At 41.5% G+C, this 19,975-nt stretch overlaps 1 protein-coding gene across 2 annotated transcripts in view; it reads right to left on the reverse strand.

Annotated features, from left to right (window-relative positions):
* Positions 1-19,975, reverse strand: part of LOC109398413 (uncharacterized) — a 286,366-nt gene that overhangs the window by 112,481 nt on the left and 153,910 nt on the right. For both annotated transcript variants that reach the window (XM_062845077.1, XM_062845078.1), the window contains exon 2: positions 1,240-1,313. In XM_062845077.1, the coding sequence (XP_062701061.1) occupies positions 1,240-1,290 (51 nt within the window). In that variant the 5' untranslated portion in view covers positions 1,291-1,313. The remainder of the gene's footprint in view (positions 1-1,239; positions 1,314-19,975) is intronic.

The following is a 19,975-nucleotide window of genomic DNA, read 5'->3' on the forward strand; positions in this document are numbered from 1 at the left end:
TGAATCGTCTGAAATTATTTTAAAAAGAATCTACGAAGAAATTCTGGTAAATTTTAGGAGAAATCATTGGCGACATTTTTGTAGGAATTACTGGAGGAATTTCTGAGGGATTTTTGGAAAAAAATTTCAAAAAAAAAAAAATTTTGTATAACTTTCTTATGGAATTCTTGGTGAAACTTCCGATTCACTTTTCTGCACTTCGTTACAAAATGGATATAGCAATGATCGCATTAAGATGAACAAATTAAAGATGGCCACATATCTACACCCGTTGATAGTAATGATCTGGGAATTCCAACAGCTACTGGAGAAGCGGAGGTATCGGGCAACCTTTCAGGCGTTCACTATTTGCCGTCTACAAGTTGCTTCCCTCGATCATTTTCTGTTGTCTATCAACTAAAGCGAATGAACTGGTGTGAATTTATCAAGCTGGCTTCGTCGACGGCCGGTCGACAACAGAACAGATCTTCAGCGTACAGATAATTATCAGGAAATACCTCAAATATCTGGTCCCTACGGTTTCCACGAAATCCGGTCAATTTGTCCGCTTCGCAGATGACACAAATGGTATTGCTGAATAAAATTTGAAACGGTGGCCGAGGTCAGGACTACACCTGAAACGCATTCTCAACTAAGTGCACTTATTTTATTCTTAGAAAAAAAAATGCATCACTCACTGAAAGCTCAGACAGCATGTCGTCATCAACCCGCGTAGACTTGCAATAACGCAACAACGGCCGACGGCGGCGGTAACGATCAATTTGTAACACTCGATCATCTACAGTCGTTTCCGAAGTCATCGCCGCTCCCGTCGTCGTCGCCCATCATCCGCTTTGCAATGATCTGAACTGCCAACATTTGCTACCCGCGCACACGAATAGGTTACATTACAAATCCCCTATACCTACATGTGCCTATATTTACTGTCTAAATTGGTCGCGCTGTGGGGGCTGCGCAGCGTTAATCGATTTAGTCATTTCCACACGCGAGCAAACCCAATGCATGGTAATAAACGGTCGGTGATTCTGCACAGGTGGGCTTTTCCCGATGACATCTTGATGTGTACCTGCCTGCCATACCACAAGTCGAATGTCTCGTCTCTAATTGTGTGGGGACGGAGCTCTTCGCGTGTAATGTGTATTCGTGATCCCGGCCAACGGCGACACGGCGCGGCGGTGCGCGAGAAAGCGTGCAGAATTACGTAGGTAGGTAGGTAGGTTTATGATAGTGCGGACTTACCTGTAATATGCCAATTAGTAACGTTGTGTAGAATAACCGCGTCAACCGCATCGTTCAATCTTGGATTGCCGAATCTGAAACAGAGAAATTAAGGATCATAAGATTGAGATTATTACAAGACAAGATGTTTTAAGAAGTTGAATGATTTCAGGTTAAGTCAGATTTTAAATCGAACCGTTGATGCTCATAGCGGAAAACTGGCATTAGTTAAAAATAGAATGATTTAAAAAAGTTTAGGTTCAAGGTTCTCCGGTTAGTCCACTGTATATGGCTTTGGATCGCCGATCCGAAGACAACGGTATCGATCGGAAAATCGTTCTCTACGCCGTTCAGGTGCTCATCGAAGTGCTGCTTCCACCTTTCGATCACCTCACGTCCGTCCGTCAAGAGGCCTCCGTCTTTATCCCTGCATATTTCGGTTCGTGGCACGAAGCCGTTGCGGAATGCGTTGAGCTTCTGATAGAACTTCCGTGTTTCTTGGGAACGGCACAGCAGTTCCATTTCTTCACACTCCGCTTCTTCCAGGCGGTGCTTTTTCTCCCGAGAGATGCGGGTCTGCTGTCTCCGCTTCTGTTTGTAACGTTCCACGTTCTGTCGAGTCCCTTGCTGCAGCATTACAGCCCTCGCCGCGTTCTTCTCCTCCAAAACCGTTCTGCACTCTTCGTCGAACCATTCGTTCCGTCGATTCCGTTCCACGTACCCGATGGTGCTCTCGGCTGAGTCGTTGATGGCTGCTTTCACTGGCTGTACTCCAGCAGTCCTCTAGAGGGGCCTCATTGAGCTCGCCCTCGTCTAGCAACGCGGCCTTGAGATCCTGCGCGTATGGTGAGGCGACATCCGGTTGTTTCAGTCGCTCTAGGTTGTACCGTGGCGGTTGTCGGTTCCGTACATTGTTGATGATGGAGAGTTTCGGGTGCAGTTTGACCATCACCAGATAGTGGTCGGAGTCGATGTTGGCGCCACGATAGGTCCTGACGTCGATAATGTCGGAGAAGTGCCGTCCGTCAATAAGAACGTGGTCGATTTGAGATTCCGTCTGCTGTGGTGATCTCCAGGTGTAACGATAAGGGAGGCTGTGTTGGAAAAAGGTGCTACGTATGGCCATATTTTTTGGAGGCGGCGAAATCAATGAGTCGTAGACCGTTTTCGTTCATCTGCTGGTGGGCGCTGAACTTACCAATCGTCGGTCTGAATTCCTCCTCCTGACCTACCTGAGCGTTCAAGTCTCTATGATGATCTTGACGTCGTGGCTTAGGCAGCGATCGTACTCGCGTTCGAGCTGCGCGTAAAATGCGTCCTTGCCATCATCAGTGCTTCCGGAGTGTGGGCTATGCACGTTTATTATGCTGAAGTTGAAGAATCGGCCCATGATCCTCAACCTGCACATTCTTTCGTCAATCGGTCCCAAAGAAGTTGAAAGATCGGCAGTTCCACGTACCGAGTTTCCAATCGCAAGTCCTTTCTGTTCGCTGGGGTCGTTGCCGTTGGTCTCGGTTCGTATTATTCTGTTGCAGATTTTCCGTTACAATGGTTTTTTACAGCTGGCTCGTAGGGCCTGACACCAACCCCCTCACGGTGTCAAAATTTTGATTATTATCGAACTTTCATGTACCTCGGATTTTTCTTCATAGAATGTTAGAATTTCGGCTATAATGTATAAATGCAAAATTTGAAAATATTCTATCGGGGAAAATTTGAGTTAGATGAGTTTTTGGCTATTTTCCATACTAAAAATCAATAATTACTATTTTAGCCCAAAAAACGTTCCATACAAAATGTATGGAAAAATTTTCGCCGATGAAATATTTTCTAGTTTTCCGATTATGAATATATAGCCCAAATATTAACCATTTTCGAAAAAAAATCCGAGGTACATGAATGTTCGATAATAAGCGAAATTTTGACACCGTGCCCCTACTTTCCGGAGGACCATAGTGCACAGTTGAGCCCACCCCCCCCCCCCCCCCCCCCAATGACCACGTGGTTTATGGACAGCCCCCTACGACCAAAGTTTCCAACGGGGTTGGTTACCCGATCTTCCCTAAGGCTGCTCATAGTTTCCGGCCGGTACCGCGAGGAGGTAGGGATAGGAGTTGCTGGGCAGAGGCTAGTGGATCACAATGGGATCTGAATTGCGCAGCATACCCAGCCTTTACCGTACCGTACTTGCGAATATATCACCTCTTAAACTTTTCATTTCACTGAAGAAACTTCTCTGCACCGTTGGACTCGATCAGGATTAAAAAAATAATAATTATGGTGTTTGGGTGTTGAACCCCCCCTTTACCGATATTCCATATGCTAGGTGCCCCTCCACCTTTTGCCGAAATCAAGAAAAACCCCATTTCTGTGCACGGGCCTGATGAGCTGTCAAACTTTTTGTAGACAAACATGATCATCATCATAACCGCTGGGGGCGGAAAATTTTTCAACCAAGTTGTAAAACAGTTTTATTACTACTCTTTATACGGTTAAGGGGTGTGCCAATGTGTCACGTGGATTTCAGAGGCATCTCAAGGGGTATTAACGACAATTCAGGGGAGTTAATAACACCCCTTAAATACCCATGAAACCCCATAAAACACCCGGAAATCACTTGGGACGCGCTAAAATTTACTCGACGCTCTGAAAAGCCATCAAAACCCCCTTGTGCCCCTGTAACTCCCTGAAACGCACCTGAGATCTCCACATAACCCCTGAGATCCCCTGAAACGACCCCGAGCCCTCCTGAAACACCCTTGAGATAGATCCTTTGAAATGCTCTAGATTTTTTCAAGAACCCTTCAGAGGCCCTTTGAGACCATCTGAAAGCCTCTGAGACCTGTTGAAGCACCCCTGAGAGCTTCTTGTACTATCTGAAACCCTTTGACACGCTTCTGAGACCACTAGGTGCCCCTTGAAAATCGTTTGCTCCCCCTGAAACCCCCGTGAATGCCCCTGAGACCCATTGAAGCGCCTCAGAGTCCCTTAGACAACCCCCCCCCCCCCTCCTCTCCAAATCACCCCTAAGACCCCCGAAATGTCCCTGAGACCTCTGGAATCTCTCTGAAGCCTCTTGAAACCCATTGAAGCTCCCCTTAGTCCCCTGAAACTACCTGAGACGCCCCTGAGATTCACTGATGCGCACCTGAGACCATCTTAACCCACTGATGCTACTTGGCACCCCTTGAAACCCTCTGGGAGCCCCTTAAAACTCTCTGGAACCCCCGGAGATCTTCTGGTACCGCTGAAGTCCCCTGATATGCCCCTGATACCCTTTGGAGCCCCCATGGAACCCCACAAAGCGCTCCTAAGACGAACCAGAGACCTTCTTAAACACACTCCTGACAACTCCTGGAAGGGGTCTTCAGTTGCTTAGTGGTTAAGGCTATGGATCGCCAACCCGGAGAAGGCGGGTTCGATTCTCGCTCCGTGACCGACGCCCGAGCAGAAGGGAATAGCAACAGCATAAACAAAAATGTTATTTTGGAAAAATAACTGAGTAACGGAAATAGTTATTTTCATGTTATTAACATAACATAATATGTTATAAACTTGTCTGTCAGCAAAATAACAAAAATCATAACAAAAAAATGTTCCTGGAAGAGCAGGTAAATAACACGTTTTGTTAGTTTCAATAACAACTTAATAATAGCGAAAGTGTAGAATACTTGAATAACAAATTTTGAAATTAATATGTTATTGATAACAATCAGAAAACAAAATGAGTTTACTTCTTTTTTGGCATTTTTGTCCGAAATGTGTACCGTATTACCCCGCTAATACGATACCAACTGTTGTCGAATAACCGGGGTAAACTTTTAATTCGACAAACTGATCACCCTACACGACCATGCTCATTGAAATTTGGCAACTCTATTTTTGTTTTGATTTCCGGATTTATTATCGAACATAATTTCAATAGATATTGTGGCGGTGCGAATGAAAAGCTCGTTCTTTCTACGATCGTTACCATCCTCAGTTCATTCCGGTTGGTCTCCAGGCGGTTTGGGTGTCGAATAGCAACAACTCAGAACTTCCGGAATTAGCTTCTGCAAGAGGAGCTGCTGCGGGTGGGAGTCGTAGTTACGGTACATTACGTAGATTGGTTACTAATGCCGTTTTTCTTTATTATCCAGTTCCAACCTGGGTTGGAACTGGATCAGATCACAGTTTCAACCCCAACCCGACTTCGGTTTCGCTTGTACTAAAGTTTGTTTGACGTTGTTTGTTTACACATTTTCCGCCAAACCAGTTCCAACCCAGGTTCAAAAAGAAAAACGGCATAACATTCATGTACCTTTTGATAAACTTGCTCGGATTGCTTTTCGGAACAAAGCCGGGGAGTTAAATTTGCTCAAATCTTAAGCAAGAATGCCAAAAGCACAAATGTCAATATTCTTGGCCACGCCCATCTTTACCGTAACGTGGGATATGGGAGGACATGTTGATGTAGCACTTGTTTTAGAGGCCTCCGACTACGGAGTGGGTGGTTGGGAGATGTATCAAGTCAAGGATTCGCCAGAAAAGCTCAATTTGTTGCTTACTTGGTTAAAGTTTAGTCTTTTGAAAGCCGGCAATCAAAAAAGATTTTTACTATTTATTTGATAAATGATTATATTTTTGCTCAGGGAGAGGCACAAGGAGAACCGATCCCTCCAAGGTCATTGCAAATTTTCAACAAATGTTTGAAACGCTCAAAAATAAGGTGGCGATCCAAGAAAAAATAAATAAAAAAAACAACATAAACATAAAGCCACGTAAAACGACTTAAACGAAAAAAAGCGGAAGAAACAATACATCCACAGCGGCGAAATTACTCGACTTGAAGAAAAGAGCCGTAGACAACGTGGTCTACTTGCCATTGAACAGACGGCAGCTTTCAGAAATGACGTTTAGAGGTCGCCCGGTGAAATTTTTGAAAAATGACAATTTTTCTTGATAAATATCATACAACTATTTTTTTTACCGTACAAAAATTAGCAAAAATTGACAGTTATATATTTTTGAAAATGAATTTGATTAGACATAGCTAAAAAATACCTGAATCCTCCTGAAACAAATGGTGTGTCAGCAGTAAAAAACAAAATAAAAAAAAATAAACGAAATTTTGATCTTGGAATTTTTCTGCATTTCAATTATTTAGGCAGGAAAATTAGAGGTGGTCCATCAATGACGTAGCATTTCAGGAGGAGCGAGGAGTCTCCGAATATGCCAAATACATGGCTCGTAATGCATTAGGTATGGGAAAACAGGCTACGAGGGGGGAGGGGGTGTCAGAAATCATCAATAAAAGGCCACGTCATTTATGGACGACCCCTTACAAGATCAAAATTTGTTATGGCAGATCTTACGCCGTAACGCATCATTATAAGGTGATCTACCCACTTACGGGGCACAAAATTCAGCCAAAAATGTTTGAATCAAACAGTCAAAATTAAATTTGTATCAGCTTTATTCGATTGTTGTTATAGAATGTTGAACTACCGTCGTGCGGGGTGTCATTGGGCCAAAGTGGGGTGACATTGGGCCACTATTCCGCACATTTAGAATACGACGGTAATACATATTGTGTGCTAAACTACTAGAATACATAATTCTAAGATACTTGCCATCCACCTTAAAATTCTCTGACTTATATTGATTCCGCAGGATCGATGGACCAATGTTACCCTCTAGGCCCAATGTCACCCCGAACGACGGTACCTCAATAGTTTTTATTGCCAAAAAGTCAACATTCTAATATTTTTGGAAAATTTTGTGACATATTTATGACTTTTTTTTGTGCACGAAGTTTTGGTTGGTTTGATACATATCGCTTCCATTTTAATTTCTAGTTTGGATTTTTACAGGCAAAGGTATTTTCTTGTATGGCGTTTACATTTTAGTAATATTTGATTCACAGTTTGAACTGATAATAATCATTTTTGAAACTTCCGAATAAGCTTGGATTCTGTTTGTACAATAATGCAAGTACAAACAGAATCCAAGCTGTTGAGAAATGGAAAGTTATTCCAGTGGAAGAGTGTTACTGAAAGACCATTGACCATATTCACTTCAGTATCATCTCATGCACTGTGAATCTCATGCTTCTGTTTTTCTCATACGCCATTCCCCCAAAACACTGTAATAAAAAGTCAAATTACAATTCCACCACAACCAATTAGCGAGGCTCCCGAATCGGTCATGAAAATTCATTGCGACTTTCTTCACTGCACCACACTTATTACTCTTTTCGCATCTTGGTCATCACGGACTGCTACCGCATCATCGTCGACCACACAGACCGAATGGTCAAACCGCGAAATCAGATCACCAGTCATTTGCCATTCCAAGTGCGCAGAGCGTTGCGTTGTTCGTCTGGGCCTAATTTGCCACAAATCGTATTCTCGTTCGCCACGCAAAACCACGCATCGGGCAGACCACATGTCCGCTAATCTATTATTCATCTGCTGCAGTACTGGTGGTGCGCCGCGCACCACCGGTGCAATGATGTGGTGACTTCAACGCGAGCATTCGCTCCCGCAAATCTGCGCCCGCGAGAAGTAAAGCTATGCATAAAGGGTGGCCCAAATTAATTTGAAAGGTGGCATTTCAAGAAAAAAATATCAACTTATTCTGAACTTTCTTTAACTGGTTTTCAAGCTCCATTTTGCTGACCAGCTAGTCTTGTAGAGGTTTTGACAACCGTTATAAAACCTAAAATATTTTATTTCGATTTTATTATTGTTTTGAGAACCTCTGCTAATCTATTTGACTTGAAAATATGACTTGGGAGTTATGCTTAAAGCGTTTACAATCAGTTGAGTTTAAGCAAAATTGTCATTAATATTAGTCATTTTTTTAATTCAACAGTTTGCGAAAAGATGGTGGCATGGCTAGCATGGACATAAAATTGCTTGACTAATTGTAGAAGATTCTAGAACATTCTGTTCACCAATTTATTGACACTCAATAATGCTAAGATGTTCAAAAATTTAGATCAATCATCCCTCTAATACCCAAATTTTTTATTTTGATCTAAATATCATTTTTCGTCATCTAAAATCGATTTAAACATGTTTTGGAAGATGATTCTTTTTAATTCTCGATTTCGCGAATTTCAGTTTTTGATTTTTCTAATTTTTATTTTTGAACATCCCCACACTTATATACTTTTCCTGGAAGCCTATTTGGGGTATGGATTTTTTGAGATGAAAACATTTTGAGAATTTATGATTATTGTTGAAATATTTTTATTTTTATTTTTTTTTCATGGGAAATTTTATTTTCCGTGTAATTTTAAGGAAAATAATTTTAGAGTGTATTCAATTCCCCTAAACTATTAAACAAGGATAGAATGATTTGGGAAAAATTTTAAATATGTTTATTGTAGCGATTCAGTACAAAATAAGCAATGACTTCTAAAAGGTGACTAAAACATCAATTTTTCAATGATTTTTAAAAAATGAAAATACATTTTGAAATACACCAAAAACCATTTTGAGATATACAAAACAGTCCTAAATATCAGCCAAAAATATAAAAATTTTGATTTTCCTTGAAACAAAAACTACAAAAATGCTCAAACTATACCCCGTCTAAAGGCGGGGTTGGGTATAAGAGGGTTAAGCCTTTTCTATATTTGAACGAGAATCACCCTACCATAAACAGCCAAGTAAGGATGCATAGATCAATTTGTTTGAGTTTTATTTGCGTGGAAAACTGTCATCATGTCGATGTAGCTAGTGGATCAAAACCAATGCACACACACAGTGCAAATCTCGATGGGTGCTTAGAGTTGGCATGCAAATTGAAAACCACTCGAGTCACTTTCCTGACGGTTCTCCCGGAGGCAATTTATCCTCGCTTGGGGGGCATATTTTCGTCAAATTGTTTTGCATCTGCGGAAGTTACCGTAGTGAAACCAAACTATGGAGCAAAATAACGAAAGACCTGACAAAGGAATAAACCATATTAATGGCGGAATTTTCACTAAAAAAAAAACTTAGAATATTTCAAGAAATTTCTGCACATATTCCCGTAACATTTTCTGGTAGGATACTCCAAGAGCTTCCTTGAAGAATTCTACAAGAAAACTCTAGAGGAATATCTCAAAAAACTCAGGAGGAATTCCCTAAGGAATACCCGAAGGAATTCCAAAAGGAACGCATAAAGGAAATCCCATAAAAAATCTTGCAGAATTCCCATGGAAATCTTAAACTATTTAAGAAATTCACAAAAAAAAAAAACAAATAAATTCTAGCAAAAAATCTTGGAGAAATTTGAATTCCTGAAGGGATTCCCAATAAATTGCTGGAGAAACTCCCAAATGAATTCCTGGAAGAATTTGCCCAAGCATTCCTGATAGAATTACCAAAAAAAAAAATCCTGGGAGAATTCTTAAAGGATTTCGTGGAGAAATACTTACAGGAACTCCTGGGGAAATTCCCAGAGGAATTCCTGAAGGAATTCTCAAAGAAATTCCTGAAGGAATTTCCACAGAAATTCCTGGATAAGTTTCTCCAGGAACTCCTCTGGGGAATGCCTCCAGGGATTCCTCGGAAAATTGCTATTAGTATTCATGGAGAATTTCTTCAAAAAATTCTTAGAGAATACCTCCAGAAATTCCTCCTGGAATTCCTTGGAGAATTTCTCCAGAATTTTCTTCTTCCAGGAATTCCTTGAAGAGTTCCTTCAGGAATTCCTAGAAGTATTCCTCCAGAAATTCCTTGAAAAATTCATCCAGAAATTCCTGGGAGAATAGCTTGGAGAAGTCATCGAAGAATTCCTCCAGGAATTCCTAGGAGAAGTTTTCCAGTGTACTCCTGAAAGTAATCCCAAAGATGATTCCTGGTAGAATTCTTAAAGAAATAACTGGAGGCTACTTGAACAAACTCCAGACAAAAATCTCAAAGAACTTGATGGAGGAAAATTGCTCTAAGTATTTATTGAAAAATTCCTTGGGAAACACCTCCGGGAACTCCTTGAAAAATACCTCCAGGCATTTCTTGAAAATTCATCGAGCAATCCTCCAGGAATTCCTTGGCTAACTTCTCCAGAAATTCTTTGGAGAATTCCTCTTCGAATTCCATGAAGAATTCCCCCATGAATTACTTGGAAAATTACTCTTCGTATTCATTGGATTTTTTTCCAAAATTCCTTGGAAGAATTCCTCTAGGAATTTCGTGAAAAATTCCTTGAGCAATCCTCCAGGAATCCCTTGGAGAATTTCTTCTCTAGAAATTCCTTGGAGAATACCTTCAAAAATTATTTGAAGAATTCCTATAGAAATCCTTTGGAGAATTTCTCTAGGAATTCCTTGGAGAATTACTCAGGGAATTTCTTGGAGAATGCCTGGGAGAATCCCTCCAGAAATTCCATTGACTAATTTCTTCAAAATTTCCCTGAAGGATTCTTCTAGGAATTCCTTGGAAAGCTTCTTCTGAAATTCCTTGAAGAATTTCGCCAGGAACTCCCGTAGGAATTCCCTGGAGGATTCCTGAGGCAATTCCCAAAAAAATCCTGGTCAAATTCTCCGAGGAATTCCTAGTGGAATTCTTCAAAAATTTCATGGAGAAATTTTCAGAGCTATTTCTGGATCTTCTGTTTGAATTCTTTAAGGAATTTCTGAAAGATTTTTCCAGAAAATTCCTGGATAAATTTATAACGAAATTCCTGAAGGCATTCTTCAAAAAATTACTGATGGAGTTCTTCAAGAAATTCCCGGAATAATTCTCCAAGGAATTCCTAAAGGGATTCTTCAAGAAATTTCTGATGAAATTCTCTAAGAAGATTTCTTTTGCAACTATGAAAGGAACTGGAGGAATTTTACAAGAAATTCCTGTTCAAATTCAACAAGAAATTTCTGATGGAATTCTCCAAGAAATTCGTGGAGCAATCCTTCAAGGAATTCCTGGAGGGATTCCCCAAGAAATTCCTGGAGGAATTCTCCAAGGAATTCCTGGAGGAATTCTCCAATGAATTCCTGGAGGAATTCTCCAAGGAATTCCTAAAGGAATTCTCCAAGGAATTTCTGGAGGAATTTCTGAAGGAATTTCTGGAGGAATTCTCCAAGGAATTTCTGGAGGAATTCTCTAAGGATTTCCTGAAGGAATTCTCCAGGAAATTCCTGGAGGAATTCTCCATGGAATTCCTGGAGGAATTCTCCAAGGAATTCCTGGAGGAATTCTCCAAGGAAATCCTGGATGAATTCTCCAAGGAATTCCTGGAGGAATTCTCCAAGGAACTACTGGAGGAATTCTCAAAGGAATTCCTGGAGGAATTCTCCAATGAATTCCTGTAGGAATTCTCCAAGCAATTATTGGAGAAATTCTCCAAGGAATTCCTGGAGGAATTCTCCAAGGAATTCCTGAAGGAATTCTCCAAGGAATTCTTGGAGGAATTCTCCAAAGAATTCCTGGAGTAATTCTCCAAGGAATTCCAGGAAGAAATCTCCAAGGAATTCCTAGAGGAATTCTCCATGAAATTCATAGAGAAATTCTCTAAGGAATTTCTAAAAGAATTCTCTAAGGAATCCCTGGAGGAATTCTCCAACGAGTTCCTAGAGGATTTCTCCAAGCAATTCGCCAAGGACATCCTGGAGTAATCCTTTATGGAATTCCTGAAAGAAGAAATTCTCAGAGAAACCGACAACTGACCCGTCACGGTACAGTCAGCTGCCGTTGTGCCACCTCCACCATATCACTCCACTTCAGAGGAGACCCTCCCGTAGCGCCGTCGCATGATGAATTGCAAACGATCGCAATCTCGTTGAATATGAAAAATGACCACCGCCACCGTTTTCACCGTCGTCAAAGTCTCTGCGCCGGTAGGGTAATAACACCACAATGCAACGATGAAAGGTAAATACTATCGAGGGAAAACCACGACGACTGACTATCATGGTGAAGTCGCTCCCTCGATGATGGGAGGAAGGGCCACGCCGCTGCGCGAGTTGCCCTTTGGGAAGATTTAATGGTTATTTTCACTTTCGATACAGTAATTTATTTGCGAGATCAGAGTAGCGATTGGTGCTGGTGGCTGCTGGGTGCTGGGTGGACGATTTGAATTTATTTCCGTTCCAAGGGATCAAGTGATCGTCGAGGGAAAGGTTAGACAAATGCCCAATTTGGTGGCATGAAACTTCTAATTTTGAGCTATGGCGGAACAAACGGAAATTGTGATTGCTGGGTTTTGGTAATTTCATAGGAACGATGAAAAACTTGATCAGACTGCATCAGTTTCCAGAATGAGAGTTTATTGGTGCTTGCAGCTATCCAATTAATGGAACAATGTTGTCTAACCAATCAGATTCCAAAAAAAAAACACAAAGGAGGTGTCAGTTTGGCCTTCTCTTTGAAAGCATATGTACCTTCTCTTTTTGACTCATGCACGTAACACTTTTATAAGACTGTTATTCTCAATCATAATAGACTACAATACAAATTTGTAGCTTTGAATTTCTTCTGATTCTTTAAAAAATAGAAACAGCATTTTTTTTACTTGACTTGGCAAGTATTTATCTTACTATTCTGAAACTCAACTCAGAAATGGAACCATCGTATGGCTGGAAGCCTCTCAACCCTTTGGAGCGGTGACTGCACCAACCTGAAGTATACTATATATTATTATGAAGTTCAGCTATAGTAACAGTAGTTATTCTCACAATGAACTTTGAACTGTAATCTGTAAACCCCCTGGCATGTCATGAGTCATGTCAAGCTTGTTTTGAGATATTCCAGTTTAGCAACACTACTTTGGAGACCATAGCTTCAGGTGTATACTTGTGATAATAGTAGTTAGAGGAACAATAAGCGTTGTTATATATTTTTGGGAAATTATTTCCTTACTTACTGAAGCTGAGTTGATAGAAACAACCACTGTAACTTTCAGAAGAAATACTGGACATGATAGATTACAAATTGTAGCTTTGTATAATGAAAGAAGTTACCGTTACACCCGCAGACTTTGGGATCTAAACTCAAGAACAGTTTGGATAACCTAGGATATCCCGACTGACCTGATATTGTCTATTAACCTTTCAGAATGCTTACTGAACATGATAGATTACAAATCGTAGCTTTGTATAAAGAAAGAAGTTACCGTTACACCTGTAGACTTTTGGATCTAAACTCAAAAATAGTTTGGATGACTTAGAATATCCAGAAAAAATATTTTGCATAATATTCTACTGTTTTTATGATATTGATCACCAAAACTACAGAAAAACGTAGAAAAAACTCAATAATAACGCTTGGAAAAAATCCGGCTTCAAAAAATTAATAAAGATAAAAATAATAATACATATGTGAGGTACGGAACATCGCTTGGGACTTATCACCTCTACCCGCATCAGAGCCATGCATAGCTATGGAAGATGTCTCACCCGTGTACCAGCATTAACTACGACCACTCCTACACAGAAGACTTATATACCATGATCTACCAACAATGATCAGTAATTCTGCAAAAAAAATCCTATCAAGTCAATTGTCTGAAAAATCAACGAAAGATTTGTTAATCGTTTCAATTAACGGTTTACGAATTAACGGAACGGCATTCTTCTTTGATTAACGTTAACAACAATCTTCGAAAAGAAAATATAAATACTCACACGTCAGTTTGCATGGCGTGTGTGAGTGTGCGAAAGTGATGTTGACAATATGTTGGTGGGACAAAATTATATAGGCGTGAGTCTATTACGGGGTAAAATCCGCAATATATTCAGCAATAAATTCAGTGATTTGCCAAGGGTTGAGTTGAGCTTCATAAGAAACTTGCCAACGCATCAAAACATCATTGATGGTTCCGAGAACCTACCATGTGTGAATATATATTCGTACACGCCTGGAAACGAAAACTAAATCATCCCGATCTGAAACGACTAACTGCCACATAACTGCAGCATACCAAAGTAGAATGCCATCAGGTATTCCTGCACAAATCTTTTAAAGAATTTTTGAAAGAATTTACGTTGTATTTCAAAGGGATATGTAAGGAATCTCTGAAGAAAACACAGGAGTTTTTCTTGTGGGATCTGAGGAGGAAATCCTTAAAAATTCCATCAAAATGTGGTGGATAAGTTCCAACAGGAATTCCTGGATGAATGTTGTCAAATACCCATCGTGCAGGAATAGTTGAAATGTTGGATCTTTTTAAATTAGATGTAAAGAGGCATACTATGAATTCGATTTATGTATGTTCTTACAAAGTTTTAAAAATATATAAAATTCAATGACGAAGAAAAATGTATATAAGAATGTCTGAAACCCACTGTTGGGTACATAACATGTACTTTAGGGTGATTTTCTTTTCAAAATATACATTTAAAACGTAACTTCGATGTAACGTAACGGAAATACAAATGCAGTTACGATATACATATCGGAATATGACTGTATTGGTGGGTTATCGATGCAAAACAGCTTATATTGGTACATATTGTGCAGGTACTGCGCCACCGATCGATAATACCTTACTGAGTTATTAGTGTATTATTGAGGACTGCTTGAGGTATTATGTTATTATGAAAAATCACTATTTGTATGAAAAAATCATCGGCAACTATCTAGGCACGTCAACACCTGATGTTATCATCCATGTGGCAGGACAAGTTCCAGTTGGGGGTGGAGGCTCAGGTGAAATATGAACTCCTGGGCGCCTATTAAAAACACCACCCCCGGCGAAGACTGGCGCTTGAGAAAAAATCATGTAAATTTATGTTCATCTTGATGCACATAAAAGGAGCGGCCCGTTTGAGTCTAAGCGAGAAATAAAACATTTGTAAGTAAAATATTGAACTGGATTCGAACTCTTGTCCGCTGATTTAAAGGCACGTACTATACATCTCGGCTGTATCACCGAGTTGTGAGACAAATGATAAATTTAAAACTGTTTCTACCTATTTAGTCAGATAGGTTTGTTGACATCTTGTGCAACCAACTCGAGCTTACATGATTTATGTAAAATTGAATCAAATTTGATACGTTGACCGTCACGTGTAAATTCCTATTTTTTTTAAGAGTATAGCTATTTAGCACTGTAGTTGGAGGAAATGCCAATGCAGAACCCGTAGCTTCCGGGAAGGTAAGCCCAGTTTCCTGGGTTAGTGGGTTGGTGTCAGACCCTGCGAGCCAATCATAAAAAGACAAGCACCGACAAATCAACAAGAGAAAAATGCGAACCAATACCAAGGGCGACAACCACAGCGACGAAAACGGACTTGCGATTGGAAGCTCGGTACGTGGAACTGAAGATCCCTCAACTTAATCGGCAGCACCCGCATACTCACTGATCTACTGAAGGACCGCGGGTTCGGCATCGTAGCGCTGCAGGAGGTGTGTTGGGCAGGGTCTATGGCGCGAATGTTTAGGGATAATCTTACCATCTACCAGAGTTGCGGCAACATACGCGAGCTGAGAAAGAATGTACACGATGAGGATCAAGGGCCGATTTTTCAACTTCAGCATAATAAACGTGCAAAGCACTCACTCCGGAAGCACTGATAATGACAAAGCCGCATTCTACGCGCAGCTCGAACGCGAGTACGACCGCTGCCACGACGTCCCAGATCATCAGAGGAGACCTGAATGCTCAGGTAGGCCAGGAGGAGGAATTCAGACTGACGATTGGAAAGTTCAGCGCCCACCAGCAGACGAACGAAAATGGCCTACGCCTCATCGATTTCGCCGCCTCCAAGAACATAGCCATTCGTAGCACCTTCTTCCAGTACAGCTCCCCGTATCGTTACACATGGAGATCACCAAAACAAACGGAATCGCAAAACGACCACGTTCTGATTGATGGACGGCATTTCTCCGACATTATCGACGTCAGCACCTATCGACTCTGATCACCAACTGGTGATGGTTAAACTGTTACCCAAAACTGCTGGAGTACAGTCAGATCAGCCATCAACAACGCAGCCGAGAGCATCATCGGGTACGTAGAACGGAGTCGACAAAAAGGTTGGTTCAACGCATCCCACAAAGGCTTCGTATGTGGTATGGTTCCTGGGTAGCAACTAGCAACACCATCGCGGAAAACTGCTATCCGCCATCTTAAAACGTACCAGTAGCTTGCCGATGCTCGCTTCTTGAGAAAGATTCAAGGGATTTGTCGACTGGTCGTACACCAGCTTCATTCCCAGGAAACGGCTGATTTCTCCACAGTCCGTCATCTTGAACATTAAACTGAGGGCTTCCTTCAGATTCACGATCGTTTCAAGCTTCCTTCCAGCAATTAGCAGGTCGTCCACATAGAGGATGATGTACACCTCGTCTCCTGGTACTATCCGCACGTACAGTAGTCGTGTAGCGATCGGTAGAATCCCTGGCTCAACAATCGTTTCTTGAACTTCTCGTTCCGGCATATCGGGGATTGTTTGAGTCCGTATAGCGACTCCAGCAAGCGACACACTTTATTAGGAAATGCCGTCACACATTCTGGAATGGCCATGTACAGTTCTTCTTTCAGTTCTCCATGCAAGAACGCCGCCTTGACGTCAATTTGATGGAAGTAGAATCCTTACTGTACACCGGCCGCGAGAACCGTCCTGATGGTGGCAAGTCTTGCAACCGGAGCGAATGTCTACTCGTAGTCGACTCCTGCCTTCTGTAGGAATCCTTTCATCACCAGTCTTGCCTTGTGTTTGACCGCATTGCCGGACGCATCATCCTTCAGTCGAAACACCCACTTCCATTTCAGAGGCTTCACTCCCTTTGGACAGTTCGAAATTCGCCAGACCTTGTTCTCCTCCATGGAATGCAGCTCGTCTCGTACGGCAGTCATCTACATGGCTCGGTCGGCACGCTTGGATTCAGGCACATCCGCAGATATCAATTCACCAGAAACAGCTCTATAACCGATGAAGTAATCGAATAACTTACCGGGGAGTCGGCGCTCCCGTTCACTATGCCTTGATGACAATTCCCTTGGAGCTTTGCGTCTTTCAGTGGACGAAGGGTGCACATTTTCTGGTTCTTCAATTGGGTCATGATCTTCATCAATGACCTCTGCCTTAGGTTCTCAGTTGACTTCGCCGATGACATCAATGGTGGCCAGATGGCCTCTTTCCCCCTCTTGTTCGAGCGGGAAACGAACAGTCAACGAGACATCGTCATACTGCCTCATCCAAGCTTACGGAAAGCACGACTCATCAAACTTGACCTTGCTTGTCCTTTCGTCCATACTTTTCAGCATTCCATTACGGGCCATGGTCTCCAATCCGCGTTGGCCGATTTGCCCGAGGTGACGATGCCATATTTCCGATTGCTACCACGCAGTGATTTGCCTTTGCTTCCTCTAACGATAGCTCAAGCTTGTACAGTCCGCCCCGGAGGTGTCCGGTGGCCAACAACTTCCCGTGATTTTTAGAGACAGCTACACTTCCAGAGAACAGGACATCAATGCCTGCATCGGCCATCTTCCTAAGGGATATTAAGTTCTCTCGTAACTCCGGAACGTAGAGCACATCCTTAAAGTTGCACTGTCCAGGTAACAATTTGATGCTGTACAAACGTTTCTCCAACTATTTTAAATCAACCTTCATTTGAACAAAAGCTGAGCACAAGAGGTATAATCCTTTATTCAGCTCCTAAACATCTAATTTTGGCGATTTTATTCAACCTTTAGCTGATTTCAGATTCATTGAAAGGCTGATTAAGGCTTAATATAGGCTTAATCAGTAATCAATTAAATTTAATAATTGTGTAAAAATAAAATAAAAATATTTTTGTGAGCTAATTTTTACCATTAGCTACGTCTATTTTCAGAAAAGATGTTTAAGAATATATAAATTATGAATTATATATATTAATCTGTGGGAAAACTGGGAATTGAACTCGGACCTCCTGATTTATAGTCACTCACCTTAGCACTTACACCACACACACTTGTATACATATCCTCGAGAAGAAGAGCATTACTTGTTGTGTCTAAATAGTCAAGAACATATAGGGGATGGACAAAATGATCAGGACAGGCAAAATTTTCACTTTTCAAAAAATGTTCAACGAGCTGTAACTTTTCGAAAAGCGCATCAAATATTCTCAATTTTTCACTGTAAGTTCATTAACTAGTTGTGTATCAGTGATCCAAATTTGGAAAAGTTCGGGCCATTCACCACGAAGTTATATAGATTCTTGAAAAAGGTAAGATTATCCGATGGCCAACTTTGAGCTGTTATATCTCCGGATTCAATGAATCGATTGCAATGAATTTTTGATCATTCATGACTTATATAATGAACTCTGGAAAACCTTTGACTTAACTTAACTAGAATATTTGATGCACTTTTCGAAAAGTTACAGCTAGTTGAACATTTTTTGAAAAGTGAAAATTTTGTCTGTCCCGGTCATTTTGTCTATCTCCTGTAAGTTGAACTAATTGTATTGAGGCTGAAGAAGCGATGTGGACTTCACAAAAACATGCTTGGGTCCAGCTGTCAAAAATTAGTTGATTAATGATGAAACAGCAGATGATTAGTTCTGCATGTTGGTGTATGTTTTAAAGCTGGTTACCCAGATGAATAGTATTCTATTCAACTTGATATTCAGCCATCTATGTATTGCTGATTAAAGAGGCTGAACAAGCCATACTTCAGCCCAATATTCAGCTGTCATTGTGTTCAGCCATTGTCACCATTAACCAGTTATTGTTCAGCTAATTCTCTCACTGTTCAGCATTCATTGTTATTTGGGTGTACTCCTTTGTTGCTTACCGCATTGATTTCGCCGATCTGTTTCGTAAGCATGGCTTCTCTTTCTTTTGCAACCTTGATCTCCACACGGCTGGTCATCTTCTTCAAAACAATGAAAACAGCCTTCTCGCCTATCAGATAGTCGCAACATCCGGAATCAAGCTTAAACAGGATCCGTCTAGGCATCTTCTCTGCAATGTTTGCATCAGCCATAAAACTGATTGCATCCTTCTTCGTTGAATTTGCTTCCCGATGGCGACAATCCTTCTTCATGTGATCACGGCGTCTGCATTTATGGCACTTTCCAAGGAATTCTTGCTTCTTCTTCCAATCGCTTGAAAACGCTTCCAACTTGTCTTCAACCGAATCGCTCTGCCAGTCGGGTCGCTTCCTTTCTCCGGCCAGTAGACGTTGCTCGACGAGGTCCAAATTCAAGCCTTCTTTCGCTAGGTACGTTCTCCAGGGCCGTCACCAGTGGATCGAATGAGTCTGGCAGCGCCAGGAAGAGCTGCGATACCAGATCACTTTACGCTACACACTTAATTTGGAATACCGTGTTCGGTAATTTTTTGACGAAAATAGAACAGCAGTATACAGCTATACAGCATTGTTTACCTTTTGCACCAGGTTTTGACAGTTGGTGTACTGAGCCTCAGTAAATTCGATTACCGAAGCTACCGAAACAGTTCTGCTGTTCTATTTTCGTCAAAAAATTGCTGAACAGGCAATTCAGGATTGAGTGTGTAGCGTCGCTCCGGCCGTGTTTAACTTCCTAACAAACCCATCGAACTCCAGAAGATGCGTCCAAACGTCTCCGCCTTTCTTCATCCGAAGACCAGCCAACTGCTTCCGAATTAAGGTTTTGCTCGCCACGGACTTCTTCGCGTAGGTCGTTTCCAGACTGGTCCACATCTCCTTCGTGGTAGCCTTCTCCCGGACGATTTCCAGGCACTCGTCCAACAGGCAGCTTATCAACAACGCTTTGGAGATACGGTTGGACTCTTCATATTTCACCTTGCTGCTCCAGCTGCCGGTGCCTCCTTCGTCAGCACATCCGCGACGCTCCTGGCTTCAACC

This window comes from Aedes albopictus, chromosome 1, assembly GCF_035046485.1.
Source record: "Aedes albopictus strain Foshan chromosome 1, AalbF5, whole genome shotgun sequence".
Taxonomy (NCBI): domain Eukaryota; kingdom Metazoa; phylum Arthropoda; class Insecta; order Diptera; family Culicidae; genus Aedes; species Aedes albopictus.